General features: G+C 67.3%; 2 protein-coding genes and 1 long non-coding RNA gene across 3 annotated transcripts; 2 read left to right on the forward strand and 1 right to left on the reverse strand.

The window, feature by feature from the left end:
• Window positions 1-70: 70 nt before the first annotated feature.
• On the forward strand, window positions 71-2,383 carry LOC136305767 (uncharacterized). The gene is made up of 3 exons (XR_010725411.1): window positions 71-258; window positions 1,555-1,788; window positions 2,331-2,383. It is a non-coding gene; the product is annotated as an uncharacterized lncRNA (long non-coding RNA).
• Window positions 2,384-2,385: 2 nt separating this feature from the next.
• Window positions 2,386-7,780, forward strand: LOC136305766 (fermitin family homolog 3-like). Its single transcript, XM_066209086.1, has 11 exons — window positions 2,386-2,442; window positions 2,529-2,667; window positions 2,892-2,994; window positions 3,677-3,781; window positions 4,845-4,967; window positions 5,184-5,233; window positions 5,341-5,459; window positions 5,959-6,053; window positions 6,636-6,834; window positions 6,944-7,068; window positions 7,662-7,780. Exons 2-11 carry the CDS (start codon window positions 2,561-2,563, stop codon window positions 7,680-7,682), a joined length of 1,047 nt encoding a protein of 348 aa, XP_066065183.1. The 5' UTR covers window positions 2,386-2,442; window positions 2,529-2,560; the 3' UTR covers window positions 7,683-7,780.
• A 904-nt stretch (window positions 7,781-8,684) lies between these two features.
• On the reverse strand, window positions 8,685-16,028 carry STIP1 (stress induced phosphoprotein 1). Its single transcript, XM_066209087.1, is given in 15 exon segments — window positions 8,685-8,893; window positions 9,175-9,347; window positions 9,639-9,742; window positions 9,978-10,014; window positions 10,375-10,499; window positions 10,587-10,683; window positions 10,771-10,891; window positions 10,996-11,098; window positions 11,182-11,308; window positions 11,938-11,986; window positions 11,988-12,101; window positions 12,596-12,737; window positions 13,158-13,299; window positions 13,984-14,193; window positions 15,956-16,028. Coding segments are annotated over 15 exon segments (1,626 nt in total). The 5' UTR covers window positions 15,965-16,028; the 3' UTR covers window positions 8,685-8,820.
• Between the last annotated feature and the right edge of the window lie 1,126 nt (window positions 16,029-17,154).

Here is a 17,154-nt window from a genome sequence, read left to right on the forward strand (position 1 = left end):
GACACGCGGGTGGCGCTGGGGACACGGGGACACGCGGTGGGGACACGGCGGGGACAGCGATGGCGGGGCTGAAAACGGCCAGCGGGGAGGACATCGACGGCTCCTTCGAGCTGCGCGTGGAGCTGGAGGGGGGAGATGATGTGGGGCAGGAGGATGTGGGGCAGGATGTGGGGCAGGGCCAGCCCCGCGTCCTCACCCTCTGTGTCACCGGGGACCTGCACGTCGGGGGCCTGGTGCGGCGGATCGCGGAGAGCTGCGGTGAGTGACCCACCGAGAGCCCTGACCCACAGAACTGACCCATGGACTGCCCTGACCCATAGAGGGCCCTGACCCATGGAGAGAACTGACCCTTAGAGAGCCCTGACCCATGGAGAGCCCTGACCCATGGAGAGAACTGACCCACAGAGAGCCCTGACCCATAGAGAGAACTGCCCCACAGATAGCCCTGACCCACAGAGAGCCCTGACCCATAGAGAGAACTGACCCATAGAGAGCCCTGACCCACAGAGAGCCCTGACCCATGGAGAGCCCTGACCCATGGAGAGAACTGACCCATAGAGAGAACTGACCCATAGAGAGCCCTGACCCATGGAGAGCCCTGACCCATGGAGAGCCCTGACCCTTAGAGAGCCCTGACCCATGGAGAGAACTGACCCTTAGAGAGCCCTGACCCATGGAAAGCCCTGACCCTTAGAGAGCCCTGACCCATGGAGAGCCCTGACCCATGGAGAGAACTGACCCATAGAGAGAACTGACCCATAGAGAGCCCTGACCCATGGAGAGCCCTGACCCACAGAACTGACCCATAGACTGCCCTGACCCACAGAGAGCCCTGACCCATAGAGAGAACTGACCCATAGAGAGCCCTGACCCATAGAGAGAACTGACCCACAGATAGCCCTGACCCACAGAGAGCCCTGACCCATGAAGAGAACTGACCCATGGAGAGAACTGACCCACAGAACTGACCCAAGACTGCCCTGACCCATGGCACTGACCCACAGCACTGACCCACGGCACTGACCTATGGCCGGAGTGACCCATAGAGAGCCCTGACCCACAGCCCCCACCCCTCCCCCCCCGGGAAGGACCCTGGGGACAATTGTCCCCCCCCCGGTGTCACTCAGCGATCACTGGGGGGGGGTTGGTGTGTTTGGGGGGGGAGGGGCGGCCTTATCAGGGGGTCCCGGCCCCCCCCCCCCATTTCCCTCCCCCCCCCGGGCTCCCCCTGGCCGGGCTGATAAGAGCCCGCGGGCTAGAAATAGCTCCGCAGTGCCCCCCCCCTTCCCCCGAGCCCCCCGGATGTGCTTTGGGGGTGCGGGGGGGGGGGACCCCTGGAGCCCCCCAGGAGCCCCCAGACCCACCGCGGCCCCTCACGGATGCTCTGGGGCATCCCCCAGCCCCACAGAGCGCCCCCCCAAACCCCATTAAAGACCCCCCCACCCCCTTTACCCCCCCCTCTAAACCCGCTCCAGGCCCTCCAAGACCCCCCAAACCCCATTAAAGACCCCCCCAAGCCCCCCCCAGCCCCCCCAAACCCCGCGGTGCCCGCAGGGGACCCCCGGGCCTGGGGCGACCACGCCGTGTGGTGGGAGCAGCAGCGGCGGTGGCTGTTGGACCCCGCGCCCACCCTGGACGCGCTGGGGGTCGGGGGGGGGTCCCGGCTGCGCTTCACCCCCCGGCACCGCCCCCTGCGCCTGCGCCTCCCGGCCGGGGGGGTCCTCAGGCTGCGCCTCAACTTCGCCGGGACCCCCGGCAGGGCGGCGGCCGCGGCCTGCGGGCTGCTCGGTGGGTCTGGGGCGTCACTGGGGGGTCTGGGGGAGTCATTGGGGGGTCTGGGGGCGTCATTGGGGGGTCTGGGGGCAGCATTGGGGGGTCTGGGGGCGTCACTGGGGGGTCTGCGGGCTGCTCGGTGGGTCTGGGGGCATCATTGGGGTCTGGGGGCATCACTGGGGGGTCTGGGGGCGTCATTGGGGGGTCTGGGGGAGTCATTGGGGGGTCTGGGGGCGTCATTGGGTGGTCTGAGGGCTGCTCGGTGGGTCTGGGGGCATCACTGGGGGGTCTGGGGGTTTCACTGGGGGGTCTGGGGGCTTCATTGGGGGTCTGGGGGTTTCACTGGGGGGTCTGGGGGCTTCATTGGGGGTCTGCGGGATGCTCGGTGGGTCTGGGGGCTTCACTGCGGGCTGTTTGATGGGTCTGGGGACTTCATTTGGGGGTCATTGCGGGGTCTGGGGGCGTCATCTGGGGTCTGGGGGTAATTTGGGGTCCCGGGGGGTCCCGCAGTGATCCCCGGGGGGTCTCTGGGCTAATTTGGGTCTGGGGTCTCCCAGGGGTCCGACACCCCGAGGAACTTTCGCTGCTGCGGCCGGAGCGGGGGGAGGGGCGCGCCCCCCCCCCCGGCCCCCCCCGACCTGGACGTGACACACCTGAGACCGCGGGCAGGTAAAGGGGGAGGGGCAGGGGAGGGGTCTCCGGACCCCCCCCCCCGTGCCTGCCCCTCCCCCACATCCCTTTATCCCCGCCCCCAGACGAAGCCCCGCCCCCCGCGCTGCCCCCCGAGATGCTCCGCCCCCTCCTGAGCCCCAAATTTGGAGGGCGCGACCCCCCGGGACCCCCCCGGAGCCCCCCTGGGAACGCCCTGCGGCGGTGGGCGGGGCTGCACGCAAGGTGAGGGGCGGTGCCCGAGGGGCGGGGCTTGTGGGGGTGTGGTCCGTATGGGTGGGGTCCATCTGGGGGCGGGGCTTGTTTGGGTGGAGTCTGGGTGGGTGGAGCTTGACAGGGTGTGTCCTCTGGGCTCGGCTGGAGTTTGTGGCGTGGTTTGGGTTTGGGGGCGGGGCTTGGTGTCCGGGTGTGGCCAGGGCGTGGCCGAGCTCAGGCTCCGCCCCTCACAGGTGGTTGGACGTGGGGCGGTCGCTGATGGAACAGGGCGTGGCCGAGGATGAGGAGCTGCTGCTGCGCTTCAAGTACCCGTGCGCCATGGGGCTGGACCCACAGGTACCCCACATCCCCTCCAGGGACCCCAAAATCCACCCCACGGACCCCAAAATCCTCCCCAGGGACCCCAAAATCCCCCCAGGGACCCCAAAATCCCCCCAGGTACCCATGTGCCATGGGGCTGGACCCACAGGTACCCCAAAATCCACCCCACGGACCCCAAAATCCTCCCCTGGGACCCCAAAATCCCCCCAGGGACCCCAAAATCCTCCCCTGGGACCCCAAAATCCACCCCACGGACCCCAAAATCCTCCCCTGGGACCCCAAAATCCCCCCATGTACCCGTGCGCCATGGGGCTGGACCCACAGGTACCCCACATCCCCTCCAGGGACCCCAAAATCCACCCCACGGACCCCAAAATCCTCCCCTGGGACCCCAAAATCCCCCCAGGGACCCCAAAATCTGCCCCTGGGACCCCAAAATCCACCCCCCAGGTACCCCAGATCCCCCCCAGGACTCCAAAATCTGCCCAGGGACCCCAAAATCCATCCAGGTGTCCCCCCAAATCTCCCCCAGGGACCCCCAAACCCTCCTGTTACTCCCCCAACACCCCAAGAAGTCCCAGATCCCCCCTGGGACCGCCCGGGTGTGGTTTGGGGGTCCCTGGGAGGGGTCTGGGGGGTCCTTGGGGTGGATTTTTGGGGGTCGAGGGCCCCCCCAGATGCCCCCCGGTCCCCCCAGGACGGCCGGCGGGTGGCGCTGCTGCAGCAGCAGGCGCGGGGGGAGCTGCTGGCCGAGGAGATCGAGTGCACCGAGGAGCAGGGGGTGCTCTTCGCCGCCCTCCAGGTACCCCAAAAAACACCTGGGACACCCCGAAACCCGCCCCGGGTCACCTGGGGCACCCCGAAACCTGCCCCGGGTCACCTGGGACACCCCGAAACCCACCCCGGGTCACCTGGGACACCCCAAAACCTTCCCAGGGTCACCTGGGACACCCCGAAACCCGCCCCAGGTCACCTGGACACCCCGAAACCTGCCCCGGGTCACCTGGGACACCCCAAAACCTTCCCAGGGTCACCTGGGGCACCCCGAAACCTGCCCCGGGTCACCTGGGACACCCCAAAACCCGCCCCGGGTCACCTGGGACACCCCCAAAACCCACCCCGGGTCACCTGGGACACCCCGAAACCTGCCCCGGGTCACCTGGGAGCCCCCAAAACCCACCCCGGGTCACCTGGGACACCCCAAAACCTTCCCAGGGTCACCTGGGACACCCCGAAACCCGCCCCGGGTCACCTGGGGCACCCCAAAACCCACCCCGGGTCACCTGGGACACCCTGAAACCTGTCCCGGGTCATCTGGGACACCCCGAAACCCACCCCGGGTCACCTGGGACACCCCGAAACCTGTCCCGGGTCATCTGGGACACCCCGAAACCCGCCCCGGGTCACCTGGGACACCCCGAAACCTGTCCCGGGTCATCTGGGACACCCCGAAACCTGCCCCGGGTCACCTGGGACACCCCGAAACCTGCCCCGGGTCACCTGGGACACCCCGAAACCCACCCCGGGTCACCTGGGAACCCCCAAAACCCACCCCGGGTCACCTGGGACCCCCCAAAACCCTCCCTGGGTCACCTGGGACACCCCGAAACCTGCCCCGGGTCATCTGGGACCCCCCATATCCTGTCCTGGGTCACCTGGGACTCCCCAAAACCCACCCCGGGTCACCTGGGAGCCCCCAAAACCCTCCCTGGGTCACCTGGGAGCCCCCGAAACCTGCCCCGGGTCACCTGGGACCCCCCATATCCTGTCCTGGGTCACCTAGGACTCCCCAAAACCCACCCCGGGTCACCTGGGAGCCCCCAAAATTCCCCCTGTACCTGAAAAATCCCATCCTGGACCCCCAGTATCAGATCGAGGGGGAAGAGTGGGGGGACCCCCCTGAGCCCCCCCAGGAGCCCCAGGACCTGGACACGGCCCTGGACAAACTGGAGCTGAGCCTGGGGGGCGGCGGGACCCCCGGCCTGGCGGTGAGACTGGGGGCACTGGGGGGCACTGGGATGGGATTGGGGGGCACTGGGGGGCACTGGGGGGCACTGGGAGGGGATTGGGGGGCACTGGGGAGCACTGGGGGGCACTGGGATGGGATTGGGGGGCACTGGGGGGCACTGGGAGGGGGGAATTGGGGGTCTGGGGTCACTTGGGGGGCACTGGGGGTCACCGATGGTTTTTGGGGGGGTCCCCAGGAGGAGCCCGGAGCCTCCCCTGAGCTGGAGGAGGAGCTGGAGATCCACAGGTACCCCCGACCCACGACCCCCAGATTCGGGGTCCCCCCCGTGGGTGTTTTGGGGTCACCTTTGACCTCCCCCCTCCCCAAATTCGGGGTGTTCCCCCCCCCCCCAGGCCGTCCCCGTGGCCGTTCCGGGGGTCCCGCCCCACCCGGGCTCTGCTCTCGGGGTCGTCGTTGTCACTCTGGACCCCCCCAGGCACAGGGGGCCCCCACCAACAGCTGGACCTCCGTGGTGAGACCCCAAAACCCCCCGGGGACCCCCCGAAACCACCCTGAGACCCCCCAAAATCTACTGGGGACCCCCCGGCGACTCCCCAAAACCTCCTGGGGACCCCCCAAAACCACCCTGAGACCCCCCAAAACCACCCTGAGACCCCCCAAAATCTACTGGGGACACCCCGGGGACTCCCCAAAACCTCCTGGGGACCCCCCAAAACCACCCTGAGACCCCCCAAAACCACCCTGAGACCCCCCAAAACGCCCCGGGGACCCCCAAAAATCATCCCGAGATTGCCCCAGCACCCCCAAATCCCCTCCAGAACCCTTTGGGGACCCCCAAATTCCCCCCCCCCTCGGGACCACCCCAGGGCCCCCAAATCCCCTCTAGGACACCCCAAATTCCCCCTCTTGGGTTTCCCAGGACCCACAAATCCCTCCTAGACCCCCCTGGGACACCCCAAATCCCCCTCGGGACCCCCCCGAACCCCCTTTTTCCCCCCCCCCATCCCCAGGCTGTGAGGTGACCCCCGAGGTGGATTTGGGGGCGCAGAAATTCGGCCTCAAACTCCGAGTGGGGACGAGCGAGACCCTCCTGCGGTGCCGTGATGTGGGTGGGGGTCCCGGGGGGGTCCCGGGGGGGTCCCGGGGGTTTTGGGGGGGTCCTGGGGGTCCCGGGGGAGGTCCTGGGGGGGGTTCAAGGGGGTCCCGGGGGTTTTGGGGGGTCCTGGCAGGGTCCCTGGGGTGGTCCCGGGGGTTTTGGGGGGTTCTGGGGGGCTCCCAGGGGTTTGGGGGTGGAGGGGAAATGATAATTGGGAGGGATTTGAGGGTCCTGGGGGGGGCTTTTGGTGAGGAGGGGGGTGTGTGAAGTTTTTGGGGTTTTTTTGGGGTGGTTCTCAGGGATTTGGGGGAGGGGGGGGTCTGGGGAGAATTTGGGGGTCCTGGGAGCTTTTTTTTTGGGGAGTGGGGCTTGAAGGAGCTCGAGGGCTCCTGGGGGGATTCTTGGGGGGATTTGAGGGGTTTTCAGGGGGATTTGAAGGATTTGGGACTTTTTTCTGTCCGATTTTTTTTTTTGGGGGGGGGGGGCTCTCAGTGAGCTCGGGATTTCCCGGGGGATTTGTTTTTTTTGGGGGGGGGGGGGGTGTTGATCGGATGGAAATTTTGGGGTGTGTCCCCCCCCCCTCCCCCCCAGGCCCCCCAATTCGCCCGCTGGTTCTGCGGCATCGGCGCCGCCTCGCGGGGGGGGCGGGGGGGGGTCCCCAGCGGAGATTCGGGGGGTCCTGGGGGTCCTGGGGATGCGGCCGGACCCCCCCGGGACCCCCGCCCGGCCTCCCCTGGACCCGCGGCGGTTGTTGCCCCCCCGATTCCAGCGCCGGGTCAAGGCCAAACAGGTACCGGGACCCCCCCCCGCAGAGACCCCCACTCACATTTAACCCCTCCCAAAGAGCCCCCTCCTCACATTTTAACCCCCTCCCCCAATTTTAACCCCTTCCCCCCCAGTTCGCCCAGCGGCTGCTGCAGGTTTTGCTCCGGGAGGGGCCCCTGAGCCCCCCCCAGGCCCGGCTGCGCTTCGTGGAGACCTGGAGGGGCCTGGCCGGCTTCGGGCTGGGACACTTTGTGGTCAGGTACTGGGGGGACACTGGGGGGAATTGGGGGGCACTGGGAGGGGGATCCCCGGTGTGCTGGGAGTGTCCCCACTGTGTTTTGGGGGGTCCCCGCTGTGTTTTGGGGGGTCCCAGCTGTTTCCAGGGGCTCTCAGGTGGTTTTGGGGGGGGTCCCCGTGGTGTTTTGGGGGTCCCAGCTGTGTTTTGGGGGGGGTCCCAGCTGTTTCCAGGGGCTCTCAGGTGGTTTTGGGGGGGGTCCCCGTGGTGTTTTGGGGGTCCCAGCTGTGTTTTGGGGGGGTCCCAGCTGTTTCCAGGGGCTCTCAGGTGGTTTTGGGGGGGTCCCGGCTGTGTTTTGGGGGGGGTCCCACAGGTTCCAGGGGCTCTCACCTCTTTCTGGGGAGCTCTCAGGTGGTTTTTGGGGTCCCCCAAGAGGTTTTTGGGGTCCCCCAGCTCTGTTTTTGGGGTCCCAGGTTCCAGGGGTCCCCCAGCTCTGTTTTTGGGGTCCCAGGGGGCTCTCAGGGGGGTTTTTGGGGTCCCCCAGCTCTGTTTTTGGGGTCCCAGGGGGCTCTCACGGGGGTTTTTGGGGTCCCCCAGCTCTGTTTTTGGGGTCCCAGGTTCCAGGGGGCGGGCTGTGATGAGGTTCTGGCCGTGGGCCCCTCGCGGCTGCTCCGGCTCCAGCTCGGCAGCGGCGCCGTCACCCGGAGCTGGAGCTACAGCGACCTGCGGCAGTGGGACGTCAACTGGGACAGCCAGCAGGTCAGCTGGGAGCACTGGGGATGGACTGGGAGGCACTGGGAGGGACTGGGAATGGGCTGGGGCGGGATTTGGGACTGCACTGGGAAGGACTGGGGGGCTCAGGGAATCCCCGCAGTGTATTTTGGGGGGCACGGGGGGCTCAGGGGGGCTCTGATACCCCCGCAGTGTATTTTGGGGGGGTCTGACCCCCGTGTCCCCCCAGGTGCGGCTGTGGCTCAGCGGTGACGTCACCCTGGGGCTGCAGGTGCTCTCGGCGCCCCCCCGGGCCCTGCACCAGTTCCTGGGGGGGTACCTGGCGCTGGGGGGGCTCCCCCGGGACCCCCTGGAGCTGCGGCGCCTCATGGAGGGGGGGTACGACCCCTGAGAGCCCCCCCCCCGCCCAACATCGCTGTCACCTCAGTGTCACCCCCTCAGTGTCACCCCAATGTCACCCCCAATGTGACCCCGGTGCCACCCGCGTCCCTCCAGTGTCGCCTCCAATGTCACCTCAGTGTCACCCACTGTCACCCCCAATATCACCCCCAATGTCCCCCCAGTGTCACCCCAAAAAGCTCAACACGCTCCTGGTGCTCAAAGGGACCTCGGTGGTTGTGGGGTGACTCGGGGGAGGGGCTTGGAGACCCCCCAGATTCTTATGGGAGGAGTTTGGACCCCCCAAATCCTTGTGGGAGGGGGCTCAGACCCCCCCAATCCCATACACGGGGGTCCCACCCCATCCCTGCGTCAGGCAATGGGACCCCAAGAGACCCTCCTGGCCCCCAAATCACCCCCCAAAAATGTCCCCAAAGCCCCTCCTGACCCCCCCAATCCCCCCAGTTCTCCTCCTGACCCCTCCAAGCCCCCCAATTCTCCCCCTGGCCCCCCTCTGTCCCCACGCCGGGTCACTGCTCCGCTCTTTATTGGGGGGGCAGCGCCCCAAAACCGACAGGAGGTGGAGGGGGGGGAGGGGCAGCGCCCCCAGACCCCCCCTGAGGGGCGGGGGGTGTCCCCGGGGGGGCCCCAGGGGGGGGTCGGGGGTCACCGGATGGCGATCAGCCCCACGTCCATCAGCTTCTGGATCTTCTGGGCAATCAGGGGGTTCTTGAGGTGCCTGGGGGGGAGATGGGGGATCAGGGGGGGACCCCGGGATGGGGACAGGCTGGGACACCCTGGCGACATGCAGGGACACCTGGGGGACAGTTGGGGACACCCTGGGGGGCTCTGGGTGACCTGGTGGGCGCTCACTGAGCTGCCCCAGCTGGGCAATGCCACCCTGCCAGCCCACCCTGGGGACACTCGGGGACCCTGAGTGACCCCCCCAGACCCTCAGGGACCCTCGGTGACACCGCCAAGGACCTTGGGGACCCCTTGGTGACCCCTCAGGGCACTCACTCGCTCAGGGCCTGGGGGTCTTTCTGCATCTGCTCCAGGATGAGGCGCATGGCCGGGTCGCCCATGATCTGCTGCACCTCGGGGTCGGCCAGGGCCCGGCGCCGCAGCTCCTCGGGGGGCTCCGAGCGCTGCTGCTGCCCCCGCAGGCACCGCCGCTGCCCCTCGGCGGCCTCCTGGGGGGGCACGGGGGGGCACGGGGGTCACACAGGGCATGGGGGGTCACAGGGGGGGTCACTGGGGTCAGGGGGGCTCCGAGCGCTGCTGCCCCCGCAGGGCTCCCAGAGCTTAGGAGAGGTCCCAGGGATCAGGGGGTCTCAGGGGGGCACAGGGATTAGGAGGGATCACAGGGGGGTCCCAGGGGGGGCTGCACCCCCAGGCAGAGCTGCTGCCCCTCCGTGGCCTCCTGGAGGACACGGGTGGTCCCAGGGGTGTGTGGGGTCCCAGGGGGGTCCCGGGGGGGTCACCTTGCAGGAGGGGTCGAGGTCCAGGGCGCGCTGATAAACCTCCATGGCCTTGGTGTAGTCGCGCATGGCCTCGAGCGCCGCCGCCTTCCGCGTGTAGCCCTTGACTGGGGACACGGGGGGGACACGGGGGACACAGGGACACACGGGGATACACAGGTTCAGGGGTTCCAGCCCAGGTGGGGACACCAGGACAGGTGGAGCGACACAGGGACAAGAGAGAACACAGGGACAAGAGGGGACACGGGGAAGGGCAGAGGAGGAGGCGGGTGAGGATGATGAGGGCACAGCAGAGGAAGGGCAGGGCCTGTCCCCGCCTGTCCCCAGGTGTCCCCCACTCACTGAAGGTGGGCTCCAGCCGGATACACTCCTCACAGTCCTGTGGGGAAAAAGAGGCTCAGGAGGGGCCCAGGACCCCCAAACCGGCCCCTGCGCCCCCCAGAGCACCCCCAGCACTTCCTCTGTGCCCCCAAACCGACCCCCAAGTGCCCTTTGACCCCCAAAACCCGCACCCCGTCCCTCTGTCCCCAAACAACACCCCAGGACCCCCAAACCATTCCCAAACCCCCCCGAATCCAGACCCCCCCAAACCAACCCTCAGGATCTTCTTCCACCCCTCAATCCACCCCAGGACCCCCAAACCAACCCCAAGCCCCCTCCCCAGCTGTCAAACCAACCCCAAATCAACCCCCAAGACCTTCAGGACCCCTCAAACCCCCCCCAGGACCCCCCCGCAGACCTTGAGGGCCAGGGGGAACTCGAGCAGTTTGGTGTAGCAGGCGGCTCGGTTGCTGTAGAGCCGCGCCTCGTGCGGGTTGCGCCGGATGGCCTCGCTGTAGTGCTTCATGGCCTGGGGGTAATCCCCTGGAACACAGCCCTCCTCACTCTCAGGGCCCCCCCAAACCCCTCAGGGCCCCCCCAAACCCCCTCAGGGCCCCCCCAAACCCCCACCTCGCTGGAAGCACTCGTTGCCTTTGTTCTTCTCCTCCAGCGCCAGGTCGGGGTCGATGTAGGCCAAGCGCTCCTGCTCCTTCAGGATCTTCTCAGCCTGCAGCAGGGATTTTGGGGGTTCAGGGAGGGGGGGGCTGCAGGCGTAGGGAGGTGGGGGTCACCCCCAGGTGTCCCCCGTTGTCACCTGCTGGCACTTCTTGAGCACGTCGGGCGTGCGGTGCTCGGCCAGGGATTTGTTGTAGAAGTGCACGGCGTCCTTGTAGCGCTCCTCGCGGAAATACGAGTTCCCGATCCGCGCGTACGCCCTGGCGGCGACGAGGACGATTTCAGGGGGACAGGGACGGTTTAGGGGGGGCAGCAGAAACCCCCCCAAGATGCTCCAAAACCACCCCCTCCCCACCAAACTCACTTGGCAATCTGCCTGTAATCCTCCCGGTTCTCCCGGCCCACCTCGATGGCGCGCTCGCACAGCGCCCGGCACCGCTCGTACTCGCCCGTCTCGAAGTACACGGCTGGGAAAAGGAAAGAGGAGAAATTTGGGGGGGTCCTGAGGGGGTTTTTTGGGGTTCCCTGGGGGAGTTTTAGGGTGACAAACCTGCTTGGTTGGTGACGTAGGTCATGTTGGTGGGGTCCAGCTGCTCGGCGCGGGTGTAGTGCTCCAGCGCCGCCGGGAATTCCTTGCGCTTGTAGGCGGCATTGCCCAGCTCCTTCTCCTTCTGTGCCTGTGGGGGGACCCCAAAACCGGCTGGAATCACCCCAAAATTCACACTCACATCCTCCCACCATTACCCAGCTCCTTCTCCTTCTGTGCCTGAGCAGGGGAACCACAAAAACGGCTCGAATCACCCCAAAATTCATATTCACATCCTCACACTATGACCCAGCTCCTTCTCCTTCTGTGCCTGAGCAGGGGAACCCCAAAACCGGCTAAAGTCACCCCAAAATTCACACCCGGACCCTCACGCCATGACTCAGCTCCTTCTGCTGCTTAATCTGAAGGGGGGACCCCAAAATCGGCTAAAAGACACCCCAAACTTTAGGCCCTCCCACCATGACCCAGCTCCTCCTGCTGTGCCTGAGAGGGAGGAGATCACCCCGAAACTGTCACCTCACCCCAAAACCTGGCTGGGATCCTCCTCAGATCCCACCTCCTCCTCATCCAGCACCCCAAAACCTGCCCCACAGCCCCCCCATATTCCCCACAGCCCTCCCAAATTCCCCTCAACACCCCCAAATCCCCCTGAACACCCCCAAATCCCCCTCAACCCGCACAACTCCCCCCAACCCCAAACTCTCCCCTCAGGTGTGCGGGGCCGTCCCCCAATCAATTTTTGGGGTTCCCCCCCCTCACCTCCTGCTTGTTCTGGGGGAGCTCCTCAGCTGGGGGGGGCTGGGAGGGGGCTGGGGGGGGGCGGGGGGGGCGGGGAAGGCGCCTCCTCCTCTTCCTCAGCCCCGCTCAGCTCCACGCCCAGCAGCACGCTCAGCGTGGTCATCACCCGCGGGTCCTGCAGCTTCCTGGGGGGAGATCGGGGGGGTCAGGGGGGGCTGCACCTCGAAATTCCTCACCTCAAAATACCCCCCCGAGGGGCTGCACCCCAAAATTCCCATCCCAAAATGCCCCCCCGAGGGGCTGCACCCCAAAATTCCCATCCCAAAATGCCCCCCCGAGGGGCTGCACCCCAAAACCACTTCCCAGCCCCCCAAAACTCCTTCCCAGCCCCGTCAAGCCCCCCAAAAGAGGTTCCCAGCCCTCCCAAGTTCGTTCCCAGGCCCCCAAAATGGGGTTCCTAGTCCCCCAAATCCCCTTCCCAGCCCCAGAGCCCCCCCAAAGGGGTTCCCAGCCCCCCAAAACCCCTTCCCAGCCCCCTCAAAACCTCCCAAAACCCGTTCCCAGGCCCCCCGAGCCCCCCAAAGGGGTTCCCAGCCCCCCAGAAGGAGGTTCCCACCCCCCCAAAAAGAGGTTCCCAGCCCCCCAAACCCTCCCCGAGCCCCCCAGGCCCGGCACTGACGCCCCCAGCTGCCCGGGGTCGCTGCGCAGGGTCTCCAGCAGCCGCCGGTACTCGGGGTCCCCCAGCAGCCCCCGGGTGCGGGGGTCGGCCTCCAGCCGCGCCAGCAGGTCGGGGGCGCTGAAGGGGTTCAGCAGCTTCCGCTCTGCAACGGGGCCAGGACAGGTCAGGGACCCCCAAAACACCCCAGGGGACCCCCAAAGTTCTGTCCTGAGCACCCCAAAACTGCCTCGCTCTCCCTTAAAGGGACCCCAAAATTCTCCGGCTGCTTGAAAGGTTTTAGGGACGCTTCAAAGCTGTCCGGGGGGCGCCCCACAGCCCCTGCAGCCCCCCAAACCCCCCTGGGAACCCCCCAGATCCCCCTGGAGCCCCCCAAATCCCCCTGGAGCCCCCCAAACCCCCCTGGGAGCCACCAAAACTTCGCTGGGAGCCCCCCAAACCCCGCTGGGAGTCCCCCAAATCCCCCTGGGAGCCACCAAACCCCCCTGGGAGCCCCCCAAACTGCCTTGGAAGCCCCCAGATCCCCGTGGGACCCCCCAAACCCCCCCCCGGGACCCCCCCCTACCCGCCAGCCTGGCCTCCACGCCCCGCAGGCCCTGCAGGAGCTGCTCATTGCCGGGGTCCCGGGCCAGCCCCTCCTCGTAGGTGGCCTTGGCCTCCTCCAGGCGCTGCAGGAACTCCAGGGCTGCCGCCTTCCTCGAGTAGCCCTGGGGGGACAGGGGGGACAGGGCTCACACCCTCCCAGGCCTCGGGGGGGCCTGGGACCCCCAGAGTGACCCTCTGTGGTCAGTCCCTCACCCTGACCCTCTGGGGGACCCTGGGATCAGCGCCTTGCCCCATCCCCTCCATGACCCCACAAACCCCCAGGTCGGCCCCCACCCCATAACCCCCCCAAAATCAGCCCCAGTCCTGCCCCTAAATGACTCAGTGGGGAGCTGTACAGACCCCCAAGATCACCCCCCTATGCCATCCCCTCTGTAACCCCACAAACCCCCCAAAACCAGCCCCAATCCTGCCCCCTCCACAACCCCATGGGCAGCTGCCCAATCCCCACAAAACCAACCCCCTGCCCAGCCCGTAAATGACTCAACGGGGGCTGTACAAACCCCCCAAGGTCAGCCCCAAATCCTGTCCCCTCCGTGACCCCAAAGACCCCCTCAGACGACCCCCCACCCCATCCCCTCCATGACCCCACAGAAACTGTACAGACCTCCAAGATCAGCCCCCCGCCCCATCCACCCGTAACCCCATAAACCCCCCAAGAACACCCCAACTCCCCTCCACGACCCCACAGGAAACGTACAAACCCCCTCAGGACCACCCCCCTATGCCATCCCCTCCGTAACCCCACAAACCGCTCAGATCACCCCCCAAAGCCCCCCGGCGCCCACCTTGGCCCAGTCGGGGCGCAGCTCCAGCGTGCGGCAGGCGTCGGCCAGCGCTCGCCCGTAGTCGCCCAGGCGCGCGTAGGCGGCCGAACGGTTGCTGAACAGCACGTGGTTGTCGGGGTCCCGGGAGATGGCGGCCGAGTAGTGACCCACGGCCGCCCCCACGTCCCCCGCCGCCAGAGCCCGGTTCCCCCGCTCCTTCAGCTCCTGAGCCTGCCCCCGGCAGCGGGACACACGGCGAGGAGGAGGAAGGAGGAGGAAGGAGAGGACAAGGGGAGGCATGGGAATGGGAAGGGGGGAGGATGAAGGAGAAGAGAATTGGAGGGGAAGGAGGGAAAAGGGGAGAAGAGCCAAGGGCCGGGAGCAGCAAGGGGTGAGGAAGATGAGGATGAAGGTGAGAGGAAGAGCAGGTGCGGGAACGGAGGAGGATGAAGGAGAGGAGGAAGAAGGAAAAGGGGCGAAGGGAAAGGAGGGAGAGCAGCGAAAAGCCAGGAGCGGCAAGGGGTGAGGAAGATGAGGAGGATGAAGGTGAGAGGAAGAGGAGGCACGGGAACGGGAAGGGAGGAAGACGAAGCAGAGGAGGAGAATGAAGGTGAGGAGGATTGGAAAGAGGGAAAGGAGGGAGAACAGCAAAAAGCCAGGAGCAGCAAGGGGTGAGGAAGATGGAGAGGATGAGGAAGATGAGGAGGACGAAGAGGATGAAGGTGAGAGGAAGAGGACGGAAGGGAACGGGAACAGAGGAGGACGAAGGAGAGGAGGAAGAGGGAAAAGGGGAGAAAGTAAAGGAGGGAGAACAGCGAAAAACCGGGAGCAGCAAGGGGAGAGGAGGAGGATGAAGAGGATGAAGATGAGCGGAAGAGGAGGGACGGGATCGGGAAGGGAGGAGGATGAAGAGGAAGAGAATTGGAGAGGAAGGAGGGGAAGAAGGGAGAACAGCGAAAACCCGGGAGCAGCAAGGGGCGAGGAAGATGAAGAGGATGAAGGTGCGAGGAGGATGAAGATGAAGGTGCCAGAAGAGTGAAAGTGTCAGGAAAACGAGAATGACGAAGGCGCGAGGAAGACGAGGAGGATGAAGAGGCACGGGAGGGCAAGCGGCAGGAAGCGGGAGAAGAGCAACAAGAGGGGGCGAGGGAGGAGAGGCGTGAGCGAGGCCGGAGGGATGAAGACGAGAGAGGGGAAGACCAAGGAGAGGCAGAGAGAAAGAGGAGGAAGAAGAGGAAGAACGTGAGGAAGGAGGCGCTCACCGGAGAGCCCGAACCCCCCCCGGGATCCCTCAGGGACCCCCGGCCAAGGCCAGACCGCCCTGAGCCCCCTCAGAGACCCCCGACCCCCACAGACCCCCCGATCCCCTCAGAGCCCCCCGACCCCCTCAGAGCCCCGCCATCCCCTCATGGGCCCCCGACCCCCCACAGACCCCCCCGATCCCCTCAGAGCCCCCCGACCCCCTCAGAGCCCCGCCATCCCCTCATGGGCCCCCGACCCCCACAGACCCCCCGATCCCCTCAGAGCCCCCGATTCCCTCAGGGCCCTCCCGATCCCCTCAGAGCCCCCCGATCCCCTCAGACTCCCCCGATCCCCTCAGAGACCCCCGACCCCCTCAGACTCCCCCGATCCCCTCATGGCCCCCGATTCCCTCAGGGCCCCCCGATCCCCTCAGACTCCCACGATCCCCTCAGAGCCCCCGATTCCCTCAGGGCCCCCGACCCCCTCAGGGCCCCCCGATCCCCTCAGACTCCCCCGATCCCCTCAGACTCCCCCGATCCCCTCATGGCCCCCGATTCCCTCAGGGCCCCCCGACCCCCTCAGAGCCCCCCGACCCCGGCAGGGACCCCCGATCCCCCTCAGGCTCCCCCTAAACCCGCCCAGCCCGGGCCGCAACCCCGACATCCGCCCCCCGAGCCCCTCCGCCGGTCCCCGGGACCCCTCCGGCCCCTCGGTGCCCCCCCCGGGCCCCGTCCGGTGCCCCCCCCGCCACCTCCGCCATGGCCGCGGCTCCGCTCCCGCCGCTCCCGCGCCGCCCTCTGGAAGCTGCTAGAACCCCGCGGCCACGCCCCCTGCGCCCCATTGGCCACGCGCCCCGCCCGCCCGCCCCCGCGCGCGCTCCCATTGGCCGCCTCCCCGCCTTCCCGCCTTTCCATTGGCTGGCGAGGGGAGAGGCGCCCGCCCCATTCCGGACCCGCCCCCGGCGGAAGCCGGCCGCATGGGCCGCCCCCGCGCGCTGCCATTGGTGGGATCTGCCGGCGCTGAGCGCTGATTGGTTGGGTTCCGCAGGGAATTCTGGAATTTTCCGCTTTTCCCATTGGCTGCGAGCGGCGCTAATCACAGAGGCCGGGCTGGGAGGAGCGGGGAGCTGGGGATGGGGCGCGCCCCCTGGCGGCGCGGAGGTCTGGCTGGGAGGGCACCCAAGGGCGGGGCTTGCTAATGAGAGGCGTGACTTGTATTAAAGGGGCGTGGTTTACACTAGGGGGCGTGGCTTGCACGGGGGACCCTCGCCCGAGTCCCGGGGGTGAATCCAGCAGGTCCCTTTGGGGGAATGGAGGTGTCGAGTGACACACGCGTGACCTTGACAGGGCCCTGCTGTGACCTCCCCCACCCCCAGCCCCAGTGTCCCCCCCTCCAACCCTCCCACTCCGAGGGGTCCCTGTGTCCCCACCCCCGGGACCTCCAGGGACGCCCCCACCCGTCCCCTGCGACCCCCCGATGTCACATCACACCCCCCACCCCGAATTCCCGCCCCCCGGCCCCCCCCAGTCCCACGGGAAAGAGGCGCCGGCAGGAAAAGGAGCCGCTGGGTTTATTGGGGGGGAGGGGGCGAGACCCCTCGGCCCTCTTGGGTCGGTTTTTCTCCTGATTTTGGTCCTTTTCTCCCCAAATCCAACGGCAGGGGCGGGGGGAGGGGTGAAGGCACCTCGCAGGGGGGGGTGGGGGGAGGGGAAGGGGGGGGCACAGACCCGACCCGAGGGCGCGTGGGGGGAGGGGGAAACCACCCCGACCCCTGGGTCACCCCCACGCCCACCCCGCAGGCTCTGTCGGGGTCCTCCCGGAGGTCCCCAGGGGGTTCCCCCCCCCCAAAAATCCCATTCCTGCACCAAATCCGCCGGTTTTACCCCCTCCCCCCCCGCCCCAAAAAAGCCGCGGTGCCGAAAAAAAAAAAAAAACAACCCTTAAAAAACC

Source organism: Chamaea fasciata, unplaced genomic scaffold, assembly GCF_029207755.1.
Source record: "Chamaea fasciata isolate MVZ Bird 193981 ecotype frontalis unplaced genomic scaffold, bChaFas1.0.hap1 SCAF_635, whole genome shotgun sequence".
In the NCBI taxonomy this organism is placed as follows: Eukaryota; Metazoa; Chordata; class Aves; order Passeriformes; family Sylviidae; genus Chamaea; species Chamaea fasciata.

Coding starts and splice junctions, on each gene's coding strand:
- LOC136305766 (XM_066209086.1), top strand. CDS start 2,561: ATGCTCCGCCCCCTCCTGAGCCCCAAATTTGGAGGGCGCGACCCCCCG. Junction 2,668..2,891: donor TGGGCGGGGCTGCACGCAAG/GTGAGGGGCGGT, acceptor CGCCCCTCACAG/GTGGTTGGACGTGGGGCGGT. Junction 3,782..4,844: donor TGCTCTTCGCCGCCCTCCAG/GTACCCCAAAAA, acceptor CTGGACCCCCAG/TATCAGATCGAGGGGGAAGA.